Source organism: Rutilus rutilus (genome assembly GCF_951802725.1).
Source record: "Rutilus rutilus genome assembly, chromosome: 20".
Lineage (NCBI taxonomy): Eukaryota > Metazoa > Chordata > Actinopteri > Cypriniformes > Leuciscidae > Rutilus > Rutilus rutilus.
In genome coordinates, this window is record NC_140225.1 from 5,686,953 (window position 1) to 5,704,477 (window position 17,525).

At 37.8% G+C, this 17,525-nt stretch overlaps 2 protein-coding genes across 2 annotated transcripts in view; both read right to left on the reverse strand.

Moving 5' to 3' along the window:
* The window catches only part of cdh23 (cadherin-related 23), a gene marked incomplete at its 5' end in the record, with an annotated part of 91,874 nt that extends 88,825 nt beyond the window's left edge, over positions 1-3,049 (reverse strand). Inside the window, 2 exons of the mRNA XM_084392210.1 lie at positions 706-864; positions 2,912-3,049. Coding sequence (XP_084248336.1) covers positions 706-864; positions 2,912-3,049 — 297 coding nt within the window. The remainder of the gene's footprint in view (positions 1-705; positions 865-2,911) is intronic.
* Positions 3,050-11,492: 8,443 nt separating this feature from the next.
* LOC311280196 (cadherin-23-like) overlaps positions 11,493-17,525 on the reverse strand; it is a gene marked incomplete at both ends in the record, with an annotated part of 138,512 nt that continues 132,479 nt past the window's right edge. Inside the window, 2 exons of the mRNA XM_084392170.1 lie at positions 11,493-11,564; positions 15,048-15,236. Of these exons, the coding sequence (XP_084248296.1) occupies positions 11,493-11,564; positions 15,048-15,236 (261 nt within the window). The remainder of the gene's footprint in view (positions 11,565-15,047; positions 15,237-17,525) is intronic.

Consider the following 17,525-nt stretch of genomic DNA (forward strand, 5'->3'; position numbering starts at 1 on the left):
TATGAGCTGCATGTGGTTGTTCACAGTGATTTATACTCCTAGTGTGGGATGACCTTCAGCGCTCTGGAAACAGTGTGTGTGCTGAAATCAAATGAATGACGTGACACAGTGAAAGGGAGAGGAATCTTATGGATGTCAAAGAGTTAGATGAGAATACTAACATCCTAATGTATAATCATGTTGTTGCTATGAGAGAACCAGAGGGTGTATATGATATGACAATAGTTTTTTTGTGTGTGTGTGTGTTGTGAAGTGACTCTCGGAGCAGCTCTGGTGATGAATTTCATGTTTTCATGTCCTCAAATAGTGAGACGGCAGATGCTGAAAACGCATGCTTGAGTATGAGATCATACACACAGAGACACGCAGAACATCATATTAAAAAGCAGTCTTTCTAAAGTACGGCAAAAGAGTAGTATGTCCGAATACATAGTATTCGAAAAACAGTTGACCTATTCCTAGATGACTTCCGGTGAGATTCTGAAGTGTGCATACAATGGACGCTTTACAATCCCATGAGGCCACGGGAGAGGTCACTTGACAGTAACAACATGGCGGATGTAGTACGTATTTTCATTCATACTACACACATTCCTACTATGTAGAGTGTACCTTTTTAAAATCCAAATTCAAATGTAGTACTTACTCAGACAGTACAAGATTTCAGACACAGTGCTGGAGAAAGCGATTGGTGTGTGTGTTCACCTTTATTTGCAGTAGAGATGTTCCAGGAGCGGTGCTCTCAAGTAAACTGATGTTATAAAGAGCCTGGCTGAAGATCGGCCTGTTGTCGTTCTCATTGATGAGGTCGATGAAGACCCGAGCAAACCCCACATGTTCCGACAGAGACTCGTTGGCATACAGCTGGAGAAAAGAGTGGCAATGAAACCACAGCCACCATCAGCATCAACAACATCACATAAAAGAACACCAAAAACCTATAGAGGACACATTTTAAAGCATCTAAGAAAAAAAAAAAAAAAAAAAAACATATTTCATTAAGTACTTAAAAGTATCAATAAAAAAAATGTAATTAACTATTTTACATAGTATTTGTGAGTTTTATGCACTGCATTGACAATATTATTGTTGCAAATCAGTCATGAGGTTAGAATGCTCCCTTTGAAGACAGCAGCCTAGGCACTAAACAGCAAGACAGCTCACTAGATTTTGGAACAAAACCAACATTTAAAATTAAAGTGTCTGTTTTATATCACTTTTATATGATGACGTGTCTATGATGTCTGCGAATGAGCATAATTTTGTTTGCTGTTGTGTCACAGTGCATTTGAAAACAACATGCATGTACAGTATTCTCAATACAATTAATCTGTTACACTAGTATATGATACATTTTCACAAATGAAGGCCATTATTTTATTGGTTAAAGCTATTTTTCTAATTATTTCAAATAAGGATAAAGTTATTACAGTTTGATGAAAGATAGTGAAAGAGAAAAAAACATTCACCGAAGTAATACTCAAGTAAAAGTACATTTTTTAAGTTTCCAAATGTCTTATTAGCGTGACTTTTAGATGAATTAGAACACATGTTTGCAAGAAACAAGGCTACAAACTGGTTGAGTTAGTGCCTGTTTGAAGGAATCTCCTGCACGTTTCTGAGTGTGTTTTGTGCCGGTGCAGATTGCAGTCATTTATCAGTTCAGCTAGTAAGTCCATCGCTGTAGGGAGCAGCTCCAGTCATTTAAACTAAATCAACTGTAAAAACACAGCTGAACTCCAGCAGCATGACAGCACTGCCAATAATCGATTTGTGTTTCATTTTCCCCAGTCTAAATCTCTGCGTTTATTTCCTTGAAAACACTACCCAAGCATGGTCATCTAGTCTCAGTGTATTCTGCATGTTTAAATAAAAAGCAGCACTTGAGCTTTACTGTTGTTCATTTGATGTGTAATGTTGTCTGCATCTCATATTAAATTCTCCAGGCAAAGATGAAGAAGCTCCCTGAATCCAGGAACTGATTTTGACACACATCCTTTAAAAATTAACACAATATCAAAATTGACCACATGCATGTCCATTCCTGATCTTATTGTGAATAATTCATCAGTGAATGTAATTCCAAAGCCAAAAAATAAAATAAGAATAAAAATGGCTCTTTAATATTATACGTTTCCACCTGATTCCATTCTGCAGTTACACTCCTTTTTCATGACCCAATCAATTAAAAACAAGTCCCATTCTATATTTTTTTCTTAATAAAAATTCAGTTGTAAACAGTGTTTTATGTTGACTGAATATTCTGACAAATATCTGATCTCACGCATGTATTTGGTAATATCGGTAAATAAAGGCTTTCTTTTATGCATGTACAACTTCAGAGACATACAAATCATTACAAATCCACCTGAGGTTCATACAATATAAAATTCACAGAATTCATAGATTGATTTACTGTTTAAATTTAGACAAATTACATGTGATAAATGGCATTAAATTTAACACATTTTGCCTAATACATATTTTACATATTTGCTTGTATATACTGATAATGTAAGTATTTGTGACCATTAAAACGTTAATATATGTGTGCCTGAACGGTTGAACCACACTTAACATATACACTACTCAACATTAATTTAATCAAAAGTGACAGTAAAGGCTATTAAAAGAATGCTTCTGCTAAAAATAGCAGTTTGCACAAAAATAGAAATGTTTCTTGAGCACCAAATCAGCATATTGGAATGAAGACTTTAGGTTTGCCATCACATGAATTAATAACATTTTAAAATGTATTAAAATAGACAAGTAAACAGTTTTCAAATTGTTGTAATATTTCACAATATCATTGTTTTTACTGTACTGATATGGCACCTACAAAAACTGATGAGATCGCTCAGGGATTGAATAAGTCAATCTGGATGAATGAATCTGTGTTTTCAACACTCACAGAAAAGCTGTAGCTCCTGATGGTTTCGTAGTCCAGCGGGACGGCCACACGCACGCGGAGGTCAGCTTTGCCCTGCACTGCGGTGGGAGAGATGCTGAAGTGCTCAGAGTTATTTCCAGTCAGGACCACCTGAAACATGCTGTTCACCCCCTGTAGAGATAGACAGATTTTGCAACATTATTGTTTTAGTTTATTATGTATTTCATATTCCAGAGCTGAGCAGCAAACATTTCTCCTCCTCAGGTGTTTCTCCTAAGAACAAAAAAGCATAATTTCCCGAGAGACCTCAACTTCTCAGAGTGTCCTCACATTTGCCCAGATGTAAGCAATCAAAATTAAATATGACTCAAATATTTATCATCCAAATGTTCAGAGATGCTATCCACATTCATTTTAAAGTCGGCATGGATGCAATGGCTTCCCAAACAAGAAAAAATGTAGGGCGGGACTTAAGGGGACTTGGTTGTGGTTTGCTATTGGTGGATCTCATGTGTGTGACAGGTTGTCCCGCCCTCGCGCCAGTAAACACGTCATCAGAGAAGTCACTGCAAGAGGGAGGGGAAGCTTAGCCTGGTAATACCAAACTCTGCTACTTCGCTTTGCTTCGTAGACAGAGTCTAGAAGGGCGTAATAGAAAAGCGTTTTCTTTCTCGCGGGGGGAGCGCTTGTCTGAAGTTTAAAATCATTGGTTACCCGTAAGCCAATCACATAACATTTGGTTAAGAAGTGTGTTATGCGCCGACTCAGCCGCATTGAACTTCCACTGTAAACACATGTATGATGCGAAAACAAAACCATCGAGCGAAATACCGGACTGAACATGGCTGTGAACGACTTTTGCAGATTATGTGAAGTAAAACTACGCATACACGGTACAATCAGCGTCTACGTCACGGCTCTCAGCCCGCCCTCTGTTCGTTGATTGGCCGGCTGTTTTGAGGCCGGAGGAAAACAGGTCGATATCTCAGACTGAGTACAGAAGCGAACTGAAATTGAGCGGAAGTACGAACTTAGTCAGGCTAGGGGAAGCTATTTTGATTAAACAATATGAAGGCACATTAATAAAAAAACAAATGATGTGCACACATGAATCATTAATAACAAATACTGCAATATTCCATAAAAAAATATTGTCAATATTGATTTCATGTGACTTCAAAGCTCTCATTTGTGTCTACTTTCATTTCTCCCAAGGACTTTGAGAAACATCTGAGAAGATGTTGATGCTTAAAAGGAACCATGAGTGGGAACTTTATGTCTAATAAAAAAGCCAAATTTAGCACCCATGTCCATCACACCTGCAAAAAGTTCCTCTCTCTCGTCATTCTAACAAATGTGAGAGTGTGTTTTGACAGGGATTTTATCGGATGGACTCGAAATAAAACTTCAAACCTCACATAATAAAGTAATAAAATGTTCTGCAATAATCATGTCTGTCTCTTGTCGCTGTTACAGGTACAGAGAGATCCCGAGCAAATGGAGAGATGACAGGAAGTCCCTCATTAGTGTCATTCTCTCTTCCGCGAGGCCGGTGCGGGGAAGACAGGACATATGGTGGGAAGTAAATTCAATGATGACTCATCACCATCTTAGAAAGTGCAGTTTTATACTGTACACACAACTGCATCACACACTCTGATTAAACACAATGCTAATGCGTGAGTGAGACAGCTGGCGGCTACAGTGATGGCGAGGTTTGCTGACTGAAAACCACACAGTTGTGTGAGCTGTCACAACAACTTAAGACGAGAAAAAATGTGGAATATAGTTCAGACGGAAAGTGAGGCAAGCATACCGACTCTCCACCCCCCAAACACACACACAGACGTAAACATACACAAACACACTCAAAAAGCAATAATGTTACGCATGGTGAGAAGAATCTGTGATTGATTATTGTGTGTGTTTACTGGCTGCTTATCTCTACTAAGTCCACTCTTATCTGTCTCTACAATCACTCCATCTCTTCGAGTCTCCTTCTCTCTTTCTTTTTTTGCCGTAATCTCTCTCTCTCACACAAAAAAGGAGAAGATGGGTTGAGGGTTTTGCTCTTATCTGATCTCATACGCATACACAGGAACTGACAAACCAGCGTGGTAGACCAGCAAACCCTGTATACTAGTATATTTGTTAGAGCTGGGTGATAGAGTGAATGTGTAGGATGTATTCAGTTATTTTTCTGCCGATAAAAAATTAAGCAACATTATGAATATCGCAATGGATTTAACGTGCTTTGTATTTGGTCCTTAAGCTTCCTAAAGAGTGTGTCATTAGAATAATTTAGCAATTCTTTTTGCAACAATTTGCCAGTTCCAACTTCTTTAGTTGCCACTTCTTCCTTGAGCCTTGAACGTCGTTACAGTATTCTTATGTTGGTTAGTAAAATTTAATGTTATTAAAAATTGTTTTTTCGTGTGTTTATTTAGTGAAAAAAATGTTTTTCTATATACAGTGAGGAAAATAAGTATTTGAACACCCTGCTATTTTGCAAGTTCTCCCACTTGGAAATCATGGAGGGGTCTGAAATTGTCATTGTAGGTGCCTGAAATTGTCATTGTAGGTGCCTGTCCGCTGTGAGAGACATAATCTAAAGCAAGCGGCAAGAAACAAAACTTTACAGAAAGTGATTTGGAGGTGCTACTATCGGAGGTAGAAACGAGAAAAAAATATTTTATTTGGAATAATATTTTATTTGTCCTCCGGAATTAATAACAAAAGGAAAAAATATGAGCGGGAGAGTTTGGCTGATGCCGTCAATGCGGTATTATATATATATATATATATATATATATATTATATTAATTAATATTTAATATTTTTATTAATATTATATTATTTTATTTTATATTTTATTTTATTTATAGACTAAGCGTTGTATCAATTTGCATATGCTTTTATATGTTCTTACTTAATTGCATAATTGATAGAATATTCCCATAAGGCTCGTGTGACAATATATGTCAATTATTTTATAAATTGCAAATTAATAGCAATGCTTCCCACGATTGGTGGTGCGATAGACTTGTAGAACAATTCGTTGTGTAATGTTTGCAACTTCACTTCATTGCCTGTAAGAGTCGCCAATGGACAAAAACACTGAGAAATGTACGTACGCCAGACATGAAATTGGCGTGGAGGAACGCACATTCTCGCGTTAATTTCACTGTTAGTACATCCAACCGTGAGCGTGAAAGCTGGCGTACGCAAAGTTTTTGTGCGTACGCAAGATTGATACATGAGGCCCCTGGTCAATGACCTGAAAAGAGCTGGGACCACCGTTTCCAAGGTTACTGTTGGTAATACACTAAGACGTCATGGTTTGAAATCATGCATGGCACGGAAGGTTCCCCTGCTTAAACCAGCACATGTCAAGGCCCGTCTTAAGTTTGCCAATGACCATTTGGATGATCCAGAGGAGTCATGGGAGAAAGTCATGTGGTCAGATGAGACCAAAATAGAACTTTTTGGTCATAATTCCACTAAACGTGTTTGGAGGAAGAAGAATGATGAGTACCATCCCAAGAACACCATCCCTACTGTGAAGCATGGGGGTGGTAGCATCATGCTTTGGGGGTGTTTTTCTGCACATGGGACAGGGCGACTGCACTGTATTAAGGAGAGGATGACTGGGGCCATGTATTGCGAGATTTTGGGGAACAACCTCCTTCCCTCAGTTAGAGCATTGAAGATGGGTCGAGGCTGGGTCTTCCAACATGACAATGACCCGAAGCACACAGCCAGGATAACCAAGGAGTGGCTCTGTAAGAAGCATATCAAGGTTCTGGCGTGGCCTAGCCAGTCTCCAGACCTAAACCCAATAGAGAATCTTTGGAGGGAGCTCAAACTCCGTGTTTCTCAGCGACAGCCCAGAAACCTGACTGATCTAGAGAAGATCTGTGTGGAGGAGTGGGCCAAAATCCCTCCTGCAGTGTGTGCAAACCTGGTGAAAAACTACAGGAAACGTTTGACCTCTGTAATTGCAAACAAAGGCTACTGTACCAAATATTAACATTGATTTTCTCAGGTGTTCAAATACTTATTTGCAGCTGTATCATACAAATAAATAGGTAAAAAATCATATATTGTGATTTCTGGATTTTTTTTTTTTAGATTATGTCTCTCACAGTGGACATGCACCTACACGATGACAATTTCAGACCCCTCCATGATTTCTAAGTGGGAGAACTTGCAAAATAGCAGGGTGTTCAAATACTTATTTTCCTCACTGTATATATATATATATATATATATATATATATATATATATATATATATATAAACTAAACCTATTAAAAATTATTTTTATCAATTGAAAAAGGGAAAAAATTTTTTAAACTGTTTTCTTGAAAACTAACTGAAATTAAATAAATTGAAGTAAAATAATACAATTACTAAAAATAAAAGTGAAAAATTAAATTAAAGTTCTGAACAGGAAGATAAAAATGAATGAATATGACAAAAAGCAGAACCAAATTACTAAAACTTTTAAAATGAAAACTTAAAATATATCATTAAAAATATTAATAAATACTATAATAATATATAAATAATACTAAAATAACACTTTTGTTTATCCAACAGCTAATCGCAAAAATATGATAGTATTGGAATTTAGTTTACAGGATAAAAAATAAAATAAAATAAAATAAAATAAAATAAAATAAAATAAAATAAAATAAAATAAAATAAAATAAAATAAAATAAAATAAAATAAAATAAAATAAAATAAAATAAACACACTGCTAGAGAAAAGAACATTTGTGAGTCAAAAAACAGATACTTGTGACAACTTCCCTGGTCTCCCCTACTGCTCAGTGCTAATATTTGTACCTACAAATAAAAGCACAATGCTTAATGAAGAACACTGCTAACACACACACACACACACACACGCACACAAACCCGCCGCCAGGTTCCATTTTGCAGGCGAAGCCGTTTGTGACTGCAACGTGGTGAATTGATCCGGACAGAGAAAATAGTTTCAGAGTTCAATAAACATTTACCCTGAGGTGTTTCCATACAGATGAAAACACACAGAAAGAACAAGAAAATAATAGAGAGAGATTGAGCGTGTGAAATAAAAGATGATAACCACAGACTAGCCCTCGCTAAAGAGACCAGCACTCCAGGTTAATCTGAGATATTCACTTCTTTTATATCTCTCAGTTATGAAAATCCCTCCATCAAGCCACTCCTCAGGCCGGATGCTGTAATTGAGGAGGAGAATGAAGATCCGGAGGCCTTGCTGTGGAAAAGTCCGACCGAATGAACGGCCACTAGACAAATGAGGATGGATAAAATGAGTTTGTGTCACTCGAACTCTTATACACAAGCATAATCAAGAGATTCATTTGTTCAGATATTCTTCTCTGAATCATCCTGTTTTATGATCTGCAAATGATTGTAAACACAAAGCTACAAATGCAAATGTGACCCAACAAACACAATTTTTCTTAAGAGTTTAAAGTTTGTTGTTGTACAAACTAACTAGCGAGCTGCCGGCTGATTGTCGTGCGGATTGACACAATCATTAATCCTGACTTTCATTCTGATCTGCATTAACCTTAATGCTAATGAAGAGAAGCACACTACATTTGCTGACATACCACCTCATTATCTCTGAACGATCATCCATTTGAAAGCACCCTGCCGGAGATGCTGTAATGGGCTATTGGAGTGATTTTATAGCTTTTAAGGTGATGTGTGTTTCTGTTAAAACATATTCTCCTATCTTGGCTTAATATGCATAGACAACTACAAGCAAATGATTAATTGGTTGATTCCTGCAACAGAAGTAAACAATATGACACTGTGGCATCTTTAAAACACTGAAATCAGAGATTTATTTCTCATAACATTTTCTAGCAGCCACATACGACACCTTAGCAACTGCATACAAATACCCTATAGCAACAATCTAGAAAACCATAGAAACTGCCTAAAAACCAAAATACACTGAAAACATACTCCGATAATCTTTAACATCTATAACACCTAGTAACTTCCAAGCAACCACCCAGAACACTCTAGAAATCACCTAGCAACACTCTAGCAACATCTTAGCAATGCCCAAGCAACCTCCCAAAACCAACCAGAACACCCCAGTAAAAGTCTAAAGATACCATATTGGAGCCATCCAGAACACCCAAGAAAATGCTTAGCAATGCCCTAGAAACCATCTAGAACACCCTAGCGACTGCCTAACAACTACATAGCAATGCCTTAGCAATCATCTACGACACCTAGAAACTGCCTAAAAGCCAACTACCCAAAACACTATAACAACTCCTCTCAATGTCTTAACCACCTGGACACCATACAATCTACCTAGCAACACCATAGAAACCACTTACAACACCTTAGAAACCACAAGTCCCAAACAATCAGTCCGAACATCATAGCAACCAAATAGAAAACCTCAACAACTGCTAATAAAAGCCAAGCAACACACTAGCAACCACTCTGTACTCCCAAGCAACTGCCTAGCAATGCCGGAGGAACTATCTAGAACACCCTAGTGATTAAAACAGTTAAAACGGTTAAAAACAGCATAGCAACACCCTAGTACCTAGCAACCACTTCTCTAGTGGGGCCAAATTATAATTTGCATTGTATGAGACAAGCCTTGACATACCACGTCCTGAAAATTACCTTTATATTTACTTTAAAGCTACACTGTGTAGGATTTACTCCCATCTAGCAGTGGAATTGTTTATGACTACCAACTGAATATTACTTTCTAGCCCCTCCCATTCCGAGGGCGTTTTAACTCCTACGGTGGCCGTATTATTTCAAATCTGCCGGCAGTCGCGAGTAATCTCCCTCTCGCATTCGTCTCGGTGCCACTGAGTGTAAAAACGCGAAAGGCGAAGCTTGAATTTCCAGGTTATGTCCCTCTTTGTCTAATATATTCTCAAGATGGATGCGCAACATGGCTTCCGCCATTTGAGCGACTCGCTCGTATGTATTCTAAATGGCAGATTATACACTTACGAGAATACTTAATTAGTTGGTTGAAGTGATTACACATTAATGAGAACGTACAATTTTGAAAGAACAAAGTGTTTTTTGCTAAAAATCAACTTAAAATATGACACAGTGTAGCTTTAATGTTTAGTTATGTAGGTTAATGTGTAAGTGGTCAAAGCAAATGCAAACCTAAACCTGAGGCAGATCTTCAAACTGATGGCAGAAGGTCTGGACTCCATAGCAGCTTTCATTGGCCAAGTACCACCCAGAGGCCGTCTGACTGACATGTGAAGCAGCCAATCACAGTTTGTTTTGTTCCACGTCATGTTTAGAGGCGTGGAAATGTAACGTCAATGTCCCTACAATAACAGACCGGTGTGTAAAACTCTTGGACGCATTTTAACGAGTCTATGCTGCGAACTTTACAACTTCACATACTTCTGAAAATCCAGCATTTAGTTGATTGTGATAAGCGCTCATTGTCACAGTTGTAAACACAACGGCATTCTTCTTCCATGAGGGGGTTAAGCTTCACGGCATCTTTGTTTTCAGGCGGACCGTTAAAGAAAGCGACAAACATCTTCAGGACATCCAATCAGATGACGACTTCGAAAATGCAGGGCTGTGTCCGAAATCGCCCCCCTATACCCTTAAATAGGGCACTATTTGAGGGAACGGCCATTTGTAGTGTTGTCCGAAATCAGAGTGGACGTTATTGATTGCGCTCATTCAATCCCACAATGCACTGCAATAGTGTACAATCGATGTGCGCTCAAAGGCTAGAAAATAACCATAATGCACTGTGAGGTTCGCGCTGAATCCCCGCGTCTGACCAGAAGATGGCGCCTGCAGCTGAATCTTCCATCCATCCATTTTCCAAACCGCTGGTCATATGGTTATAGCATAATATCATACAGGTATAAATGCCTTTTTAATTCATTATTAAATAGTTTGATTAAGGTTTATAGTTTCCATAACAGGGTTCAAGATAAATCTTTTTATCTTACTACTGTAGCTACCAGTTTGCTAAGTTTCAAATAATTATTGAAAAGCAAGCACAAACTATGCAAAAGCGACAGCCCTTCTGGCGCACTCAGTGTCCGAAATCGCTCACTCGTTTTCATTCGCTTCTTCAAGTGGACTACATTAGTGGAGTAATGTAGGGAATAGTGAATGAGGGTATAGGGGTTTTGATTTTGAACACAGCCCTGGCCTGAAGTGTTTCCATGTGCATCAGACGTTCATCCAGCGGCTGAGACTAGGACTGACCTGACCACACACAAAAACCCAGCTCTTTTTTGCCAACACCGTCTACTTTAAAGATCCATCTGACAGCTTCAACTGGGATGACAACACACAGAAAAGGCAAACCATCCAGCACACATCTCTATCCATAATCAAGACCACTAACTGTCAAGCACTGCAGAAGAGAAGAAACCTCTCGTCACGTTTGTGCTCTTAAAAGCCTCGGAACGCAGGCGAGGATGACGCTCGAGATCGATGACCGAATTACATCGCCGGTTAAAATAACCCCTTGTTTTTGTTTGGAGCGGTTAGAGAGCCATTGTAGCTGATGGGGGCTATTTAAAGAGCCATTCAATATGCAGGGATGTCAACACTCACTGGCCATAAGCGTAATTGCCCGTCCATTTGCCAGAACCACTACAGAGAAGATAAAAGCTGCCTGTCACACACATCAGCAGGAAAGTTTGAAGATGAACCATACAGAGAAAGTTTGGAAACGTGGTAAGAAATCCTGGGTAAGACACTTACGGTCAGACACACTGAGTACGTGTCGTAGAGATGTCAATTTAAAATGTTCATTTAGTGCAATTAAAGGAATAGTCTTCCCCATTATATTCAGAATATAATGCACTTCATTTGATTTATAAAATTAAATTGACTGGCAGTGATATTAACTGCCGTCATTAATAAAAAAAAAGCCCAAAGCTGAACTGTAAAGGAGAGAGAAGGGGAGCTTAAACACCAATCCCCAAAAAACACCCAGCTTGAGCCCAAGAAGCCTCTTTAAACACATGCACACAGAGGCTGAGGTGGTTACTGAAATCTCAGATCCTCTGGAAGACTGTTGTTCACCTTGCATTAGGATCAGAGTCAAGCCTCACTGTATTGAAGAGCTGCCATCTCTACTCGCCTGTGTGTTTAGAAAGTCTTGTGCTGAGAGAGCTGAAAATGCCTCGAATATGGAGCTGGTGCTGTATTTCTTGAGTAAGAGGAGATGCCCACTGCTCAAAAGAAGAAAGGAAAGAGCTGTTTTATGCCCTCAAAGACTGAAAGGTTAAGACCAATATAATTTTGATTTAACAGGATAGTAAAATGTTTGAGTTTCTGACTGGTGGTGATAACACACTTGACTTCCTCTTTTCTGTTTAATTATCTGGCTATGTTCAGAAGAGCATACTAATATACTACTCTTATTATTTCTGCAGAACAATAAATGTATACTGTGCAAAGTATGCAGATTTCCCGCATTCATAGAATACATAGATGTCATTTGCCAAAATAAGCATTATAAGTAGTAGTAGTAGTAGTAGTAGTAGCTAAATACTTCAGCAAGGATGCATTTTTTCTCGCAATTGTGAGTTATAAAGTCCAGTTCAGAGGGGAAAAAGACTGACTTTCTTTCCTACAGACTGACACAATTGCTATAAACTCGCAATTTTGAGAAAAAAAAAGTCAGTTCTGCAATTCTGACCTTTAAAATGGCAATTGTGAGTTTATATCACGCAATTGCGAGTTTATATCACGCAATTGCGAGTGGAAAAAAGTCAGAATTGTGAGATAAAAAGTCGTAATTACCTTTTTATATTTTTATTCAGTGGCGGAAACAAGCTTCCATACTTATGAATTACTTTATAAACAAGTAATAAAAACTCAGTGAGTGTTTTAGCGCAATTTTCTCACGTCATGGGATCACAACACTAAGAGATAGTAAATGAAAGAGAAAATAAGTTGCTCGAGAATATAACTTTCTCTTGAAATTCAAATGAACTTTCTGAAATCAAATCAGCAATGGATAATAAAAAAGGCACAATCACTTGACTAGTTGAACATCATTTTTTTTATTAGCTCATTATTTTTTACATAATATCCCTTCATATAAAGTTTTAATTAATTTTTGAAGCATAAAGGAAAGATTTTTGATCAATTCTTTTTTCTAATATTATTTTAAATTTTATAAGCTATCGATTGCAATTTGTTTCAACTCGATAGCTATTATGGTTGCCGAGAAATTTGCAAAAAAACGAATTTTTTTCTGGAATTTCCAGGAAATCCAAAATCTTTTCCTGGATTTTTTTTGTGCGTTCCCGAGATTAGACCTTCCTTAACATAATGCCGAAAACCCGTAGTCTCTAGGTGGTCTGGTTGAGGAGTAGATAGAAGTGCAAGATTGGTGCGCACAGACAGAACAGAAATCATGAGTTAACAATCGCAATTTTGTCCGGTGGAAAATTGCGCAAAAAAATAAAATAGTTGAAAAAAATATACAGTAATATGTTAGTATGTCTCTCTCTCTCTCTCTCTCTCTCTCTCTCTCTCCTTTTATCTGTCACTCTCTGTTCCAGTAATTTGAAGCAGGAATCAATGTCAAGTTGACTCGTTCTGCTCTTATCTCTGACTGATTCTGCTGGTTAGCGATAATTTGTTGATGTATCTCACCTACTCAAAAGCAAATCAATCTTCTGTCTGAATGCGGTCCTGCTGTGTTAGATGACATGTGAGAGACCAGGGATGTATATCAGAGTGTGTTTGTTTGTATGCTGGTGGTGAGATTAAAGCTGGTTGACATTTTATAGCAGATCTGAACGTCTTTCATCCAATCAGAATTTAGAGAGAACTCTCCAAAACCGACAATAAACGCCTGACATAACAGTAAATAATATGTGTGTACAGTAAGTGTGTCTCCCTGTCTTACTGTATTACAGAATTAAAGATGTATTACATCTTAATTCTTGACTTAAGATTTTAAAAAGATTTCCAAAGTGAAGGTTACTAAACAGATAAGATAGGATTTTTTTCAGTATAAAAGCTAAAAAAATAAATTGCCTTAATTAAAAAAATGTGTCAAACACAGCAAATGATGCTCATGAAAGCAAGAAACATCCTGCACATTTTATCAGGACCTTGACTAGCATTCCTTACGACATTGATATTCATAAGCCATAAGACTTAAATAACTCTCAACTGGATACACAGCCTAGGCAAATATTTATCCCTCATAACTCAGCTTTTACACTTCAAAACTGCTAAAAAAAAAAATACATGATGCTATTTTTTTTTATGCGAAACAGATTTCGAGAAAACCTGCTTAACTGACACAACTTGACAGCATTCTAAAATTAAAATGACAGGTTTAAATTATTTCATAGAATTCTAATAATTCTATTTGGTCTTCATTGTCAATATCAGGACAGTCATATCACTGACATTTTTTTACTTCACGCCATGCTAAAAATATCAAAATTCATTTTAATACAAAACATTTAATTATGCTCATCATAAAAAAGTGACTATGTATGTATTTTTGAGCACCCTCAACTCACTGCATTGTTTCTGAGCTAGTGAAATAAAAATGGCACATTTATCACCAGCAAATACATTGTGAAAATTCCTAGCCCTACGAGGGATCAAGGTGAGGAAGTCAGCCATTTCAACTGACCTGGACCTGCTATTCACATACAACATGAACTATAAGTGCTGACTCTGAAAATGTGTGGATGGCACTGTCAAAAACTGCTTACAGGTTGAAAATAATTAGCGTGGAGTTAGGCGAGCATGTTGCTGCTGACTTGAGCACTTTACAGCCAAGAGAGCAGATTCAGAAGAGTGACTAGTTTGAAGCTTGACTGATAGGGGTGAGCAGGTGAGAAACGTTGACATCTGACTGATTCGAGCTTGTTTCAGAGCTGCTGCCATGAAGGGGTGCAGTGAGACCGTCAGAAGGAGAAAATGTCATGTTCATGGAAATTGGAAACCGCAAAGAAGTTTCTGCGAACAGCTTTTTTTTACTCATAGGTCTTTTAGGAAGAAACAAAGTCAATGTACTGTAGACATGCTTGTCCATCTGAATATTTAATATGTGTCAGTGAAATCATGTGAGGGGGAAATATTCTCTTTTAACAGTTTGTGTGTGTGCATGTCTCACCTCATCTTTGTCTTCGACCTGTATGTACAGAGGCAGAGCGAAGCCGACCTGCGCCAGCTCAGGGATCAGGACACGATACTCAGAGCTGTTAAATCTGGGCGGATTGTCATTTTTATCGATCAGCAGGATGGTGAAGGTGGTCATGACGGTGGCAGACGAGGGCGTGCGGTCCTCATTCAGCTCTGTCGCCTACACAGAGACGGAAAGACATTTTTAATGCTATCTCAAGACGGCAGGGTCAAAAGACGACTGCAACGGAAATCTGGAGAACTGGAAATAAAGAGAACATTTTAAGATTTTAAACAATTTCAATGCACAACAATTTTCTGAGAATTTGTTACACTGATCATGTGACGATGTTCTTATTTCCACTGCAGAACAAGATGGTCTTTGGATCCTTCTCAAATCTGGAAAGAAACGTGATCATTTAGGATTTGTTAGTTTTATCGCAAGTGCTTTCTGGAGAAATTGTTTATGTAATAAAATATATATACCGAGGGTTCCCTCGGTTCAAATCAAGTTCCGGGGGGACTAATATTGCCAAAAACCAATTGTGTTTTGGAGGAGTTACAAACACGAGTAAAAAGTGTTAAAAAACTACAAAATGTGGTGGATATGCGCGACCGACGGTGAGAGGTTTACAGTAGATAAAGGTTTTTATAAGAGTATCAGCTCAACAGAGGCGTCGGAACTGCGTCCTGGTGCTGTTTTGACTTCTTTACACATTTTATAAACTCTTCACTAGTTCTCAGCTGATAAAAATAGCATCATATTTATACACATACAACGAGCGCATTTAGTCCAGCATACAGCATTGTTTTGGATGTTCTGCGGCAAAATATACATCATAAAAGCCCATTTTTTTGTTTTGTATCTTTAGATTTGGTCTTGTGACAGTGTGAATGCTAGAAGAACTAAAAGTGTTTTTTTCAGGACCAAATGAACAGAACAAGTGTGAACACACCGTTAAAACACAGCCATCAAAATCTACCAATCATCATGTCACTCAAAACTTGTATGACTATAAAAATAACATAATGTTCTGGTTTCATAACATAAAAAATATATATATATATAAAATAAGAATAAGAATTATATATATATATATATATATATATATATACAGTACTGTGCAAAAGTCGTAGGCATGTTAACATCCCCCCCAAAAAATGGTTTTAAGTCATCAGTTTACATTTCCAAACATTCTTTTTGGTTTCTTCAAGCATCTCGGAGACGTTCCCGCAGTTCTTCTGGATTTAGTCTGTCTCATTTTTTTCTGTTTCTTCATGTAATCACAGACGGACTCGATGATGGTGAGATCAGATCATACCGGCTGTTGTCAGACTCCTTGTGCATACACAAATCTCACTGGATTATTACAATTAATGGTAAAAAGAATGTTTGGAAATGTAAACTGATATTTCCTACTGACACACTACAGCAAAAGATATAAATAACTGACTTAAAACCATTTTTTTTTTGGGGGGGGGGTATTAACATGCCTAAGACTTTTGCACAGTACTATATATATATATATATATATATATATAACCCTGCAAGCCAAGCACATCTAATCTCAGCTAAGAGCGAGCCTCAGACAGCTGACGGTGAGAATGAATAACACAAAAAAGGAACAATGTAACATAATTAGCAATTCCAGACAGAATCATATTATCAAAAGTCAAAATATTTCATAAATGAACACAGTTATAGCAGAGGATCCATCCGTTCAACCATTAATTCGTTATTTTGTTGACTAATCATTTACAACTGAGTAAAACGATAATCAAACATCATACCAACACCATCATCCATCATTCTAATGTGATGAAAACATTATAAGTAGCTCTAGAAAAGCAAAGGAGAAGCTAAAGAAAGGAGAGAGAAGAGTGACAGAGAGAGACAGTAGGAGATACGAAACGAGAGAGGAACGGATGTGATAATAGAGGGAATCTGGCAGTAAGCAGCATTAACGTTTAGTCTTCAATCTCCTCCATTTGTTCAGCTCTGCCTCTTTATTAAATCAGAGGGGAGGATTCTGGGAAAAATCCCACAGGTCTGCCATAAATGGGGGCACACGGGGGCCAGACAGACACAGGCAATAAAATTTAGGATGAACACATCTTAACGACAGGAAACAATTGCTTTCTTCCCTCCCTCTCTTGCTCTCTCTCCTCCTCTTTTTGAGTGATAGAGTTGGACTCAAAAGGAATAATGGTGTTTTGTGAAGGAGGGATGCCGGGTGAATGGAGGATGGAGGTGTGGTGACGCTGCAGGTCCAGGTTAATCACGAATTGTGTCGTTTAACACCCCCTTGCACATCTCTTCTCTATCCCTCCGTATAATAAATGCACTGACCTCCAGCCCAATGTACTTCAGCCTATCCAAGCTCAGTGAAGTTAAGAAATTAGTTTTATTACTTTTCACTTCAAATCAATAATGCCACCAATAAGAGAGAGGGAGAATGAGAGAGAGAGT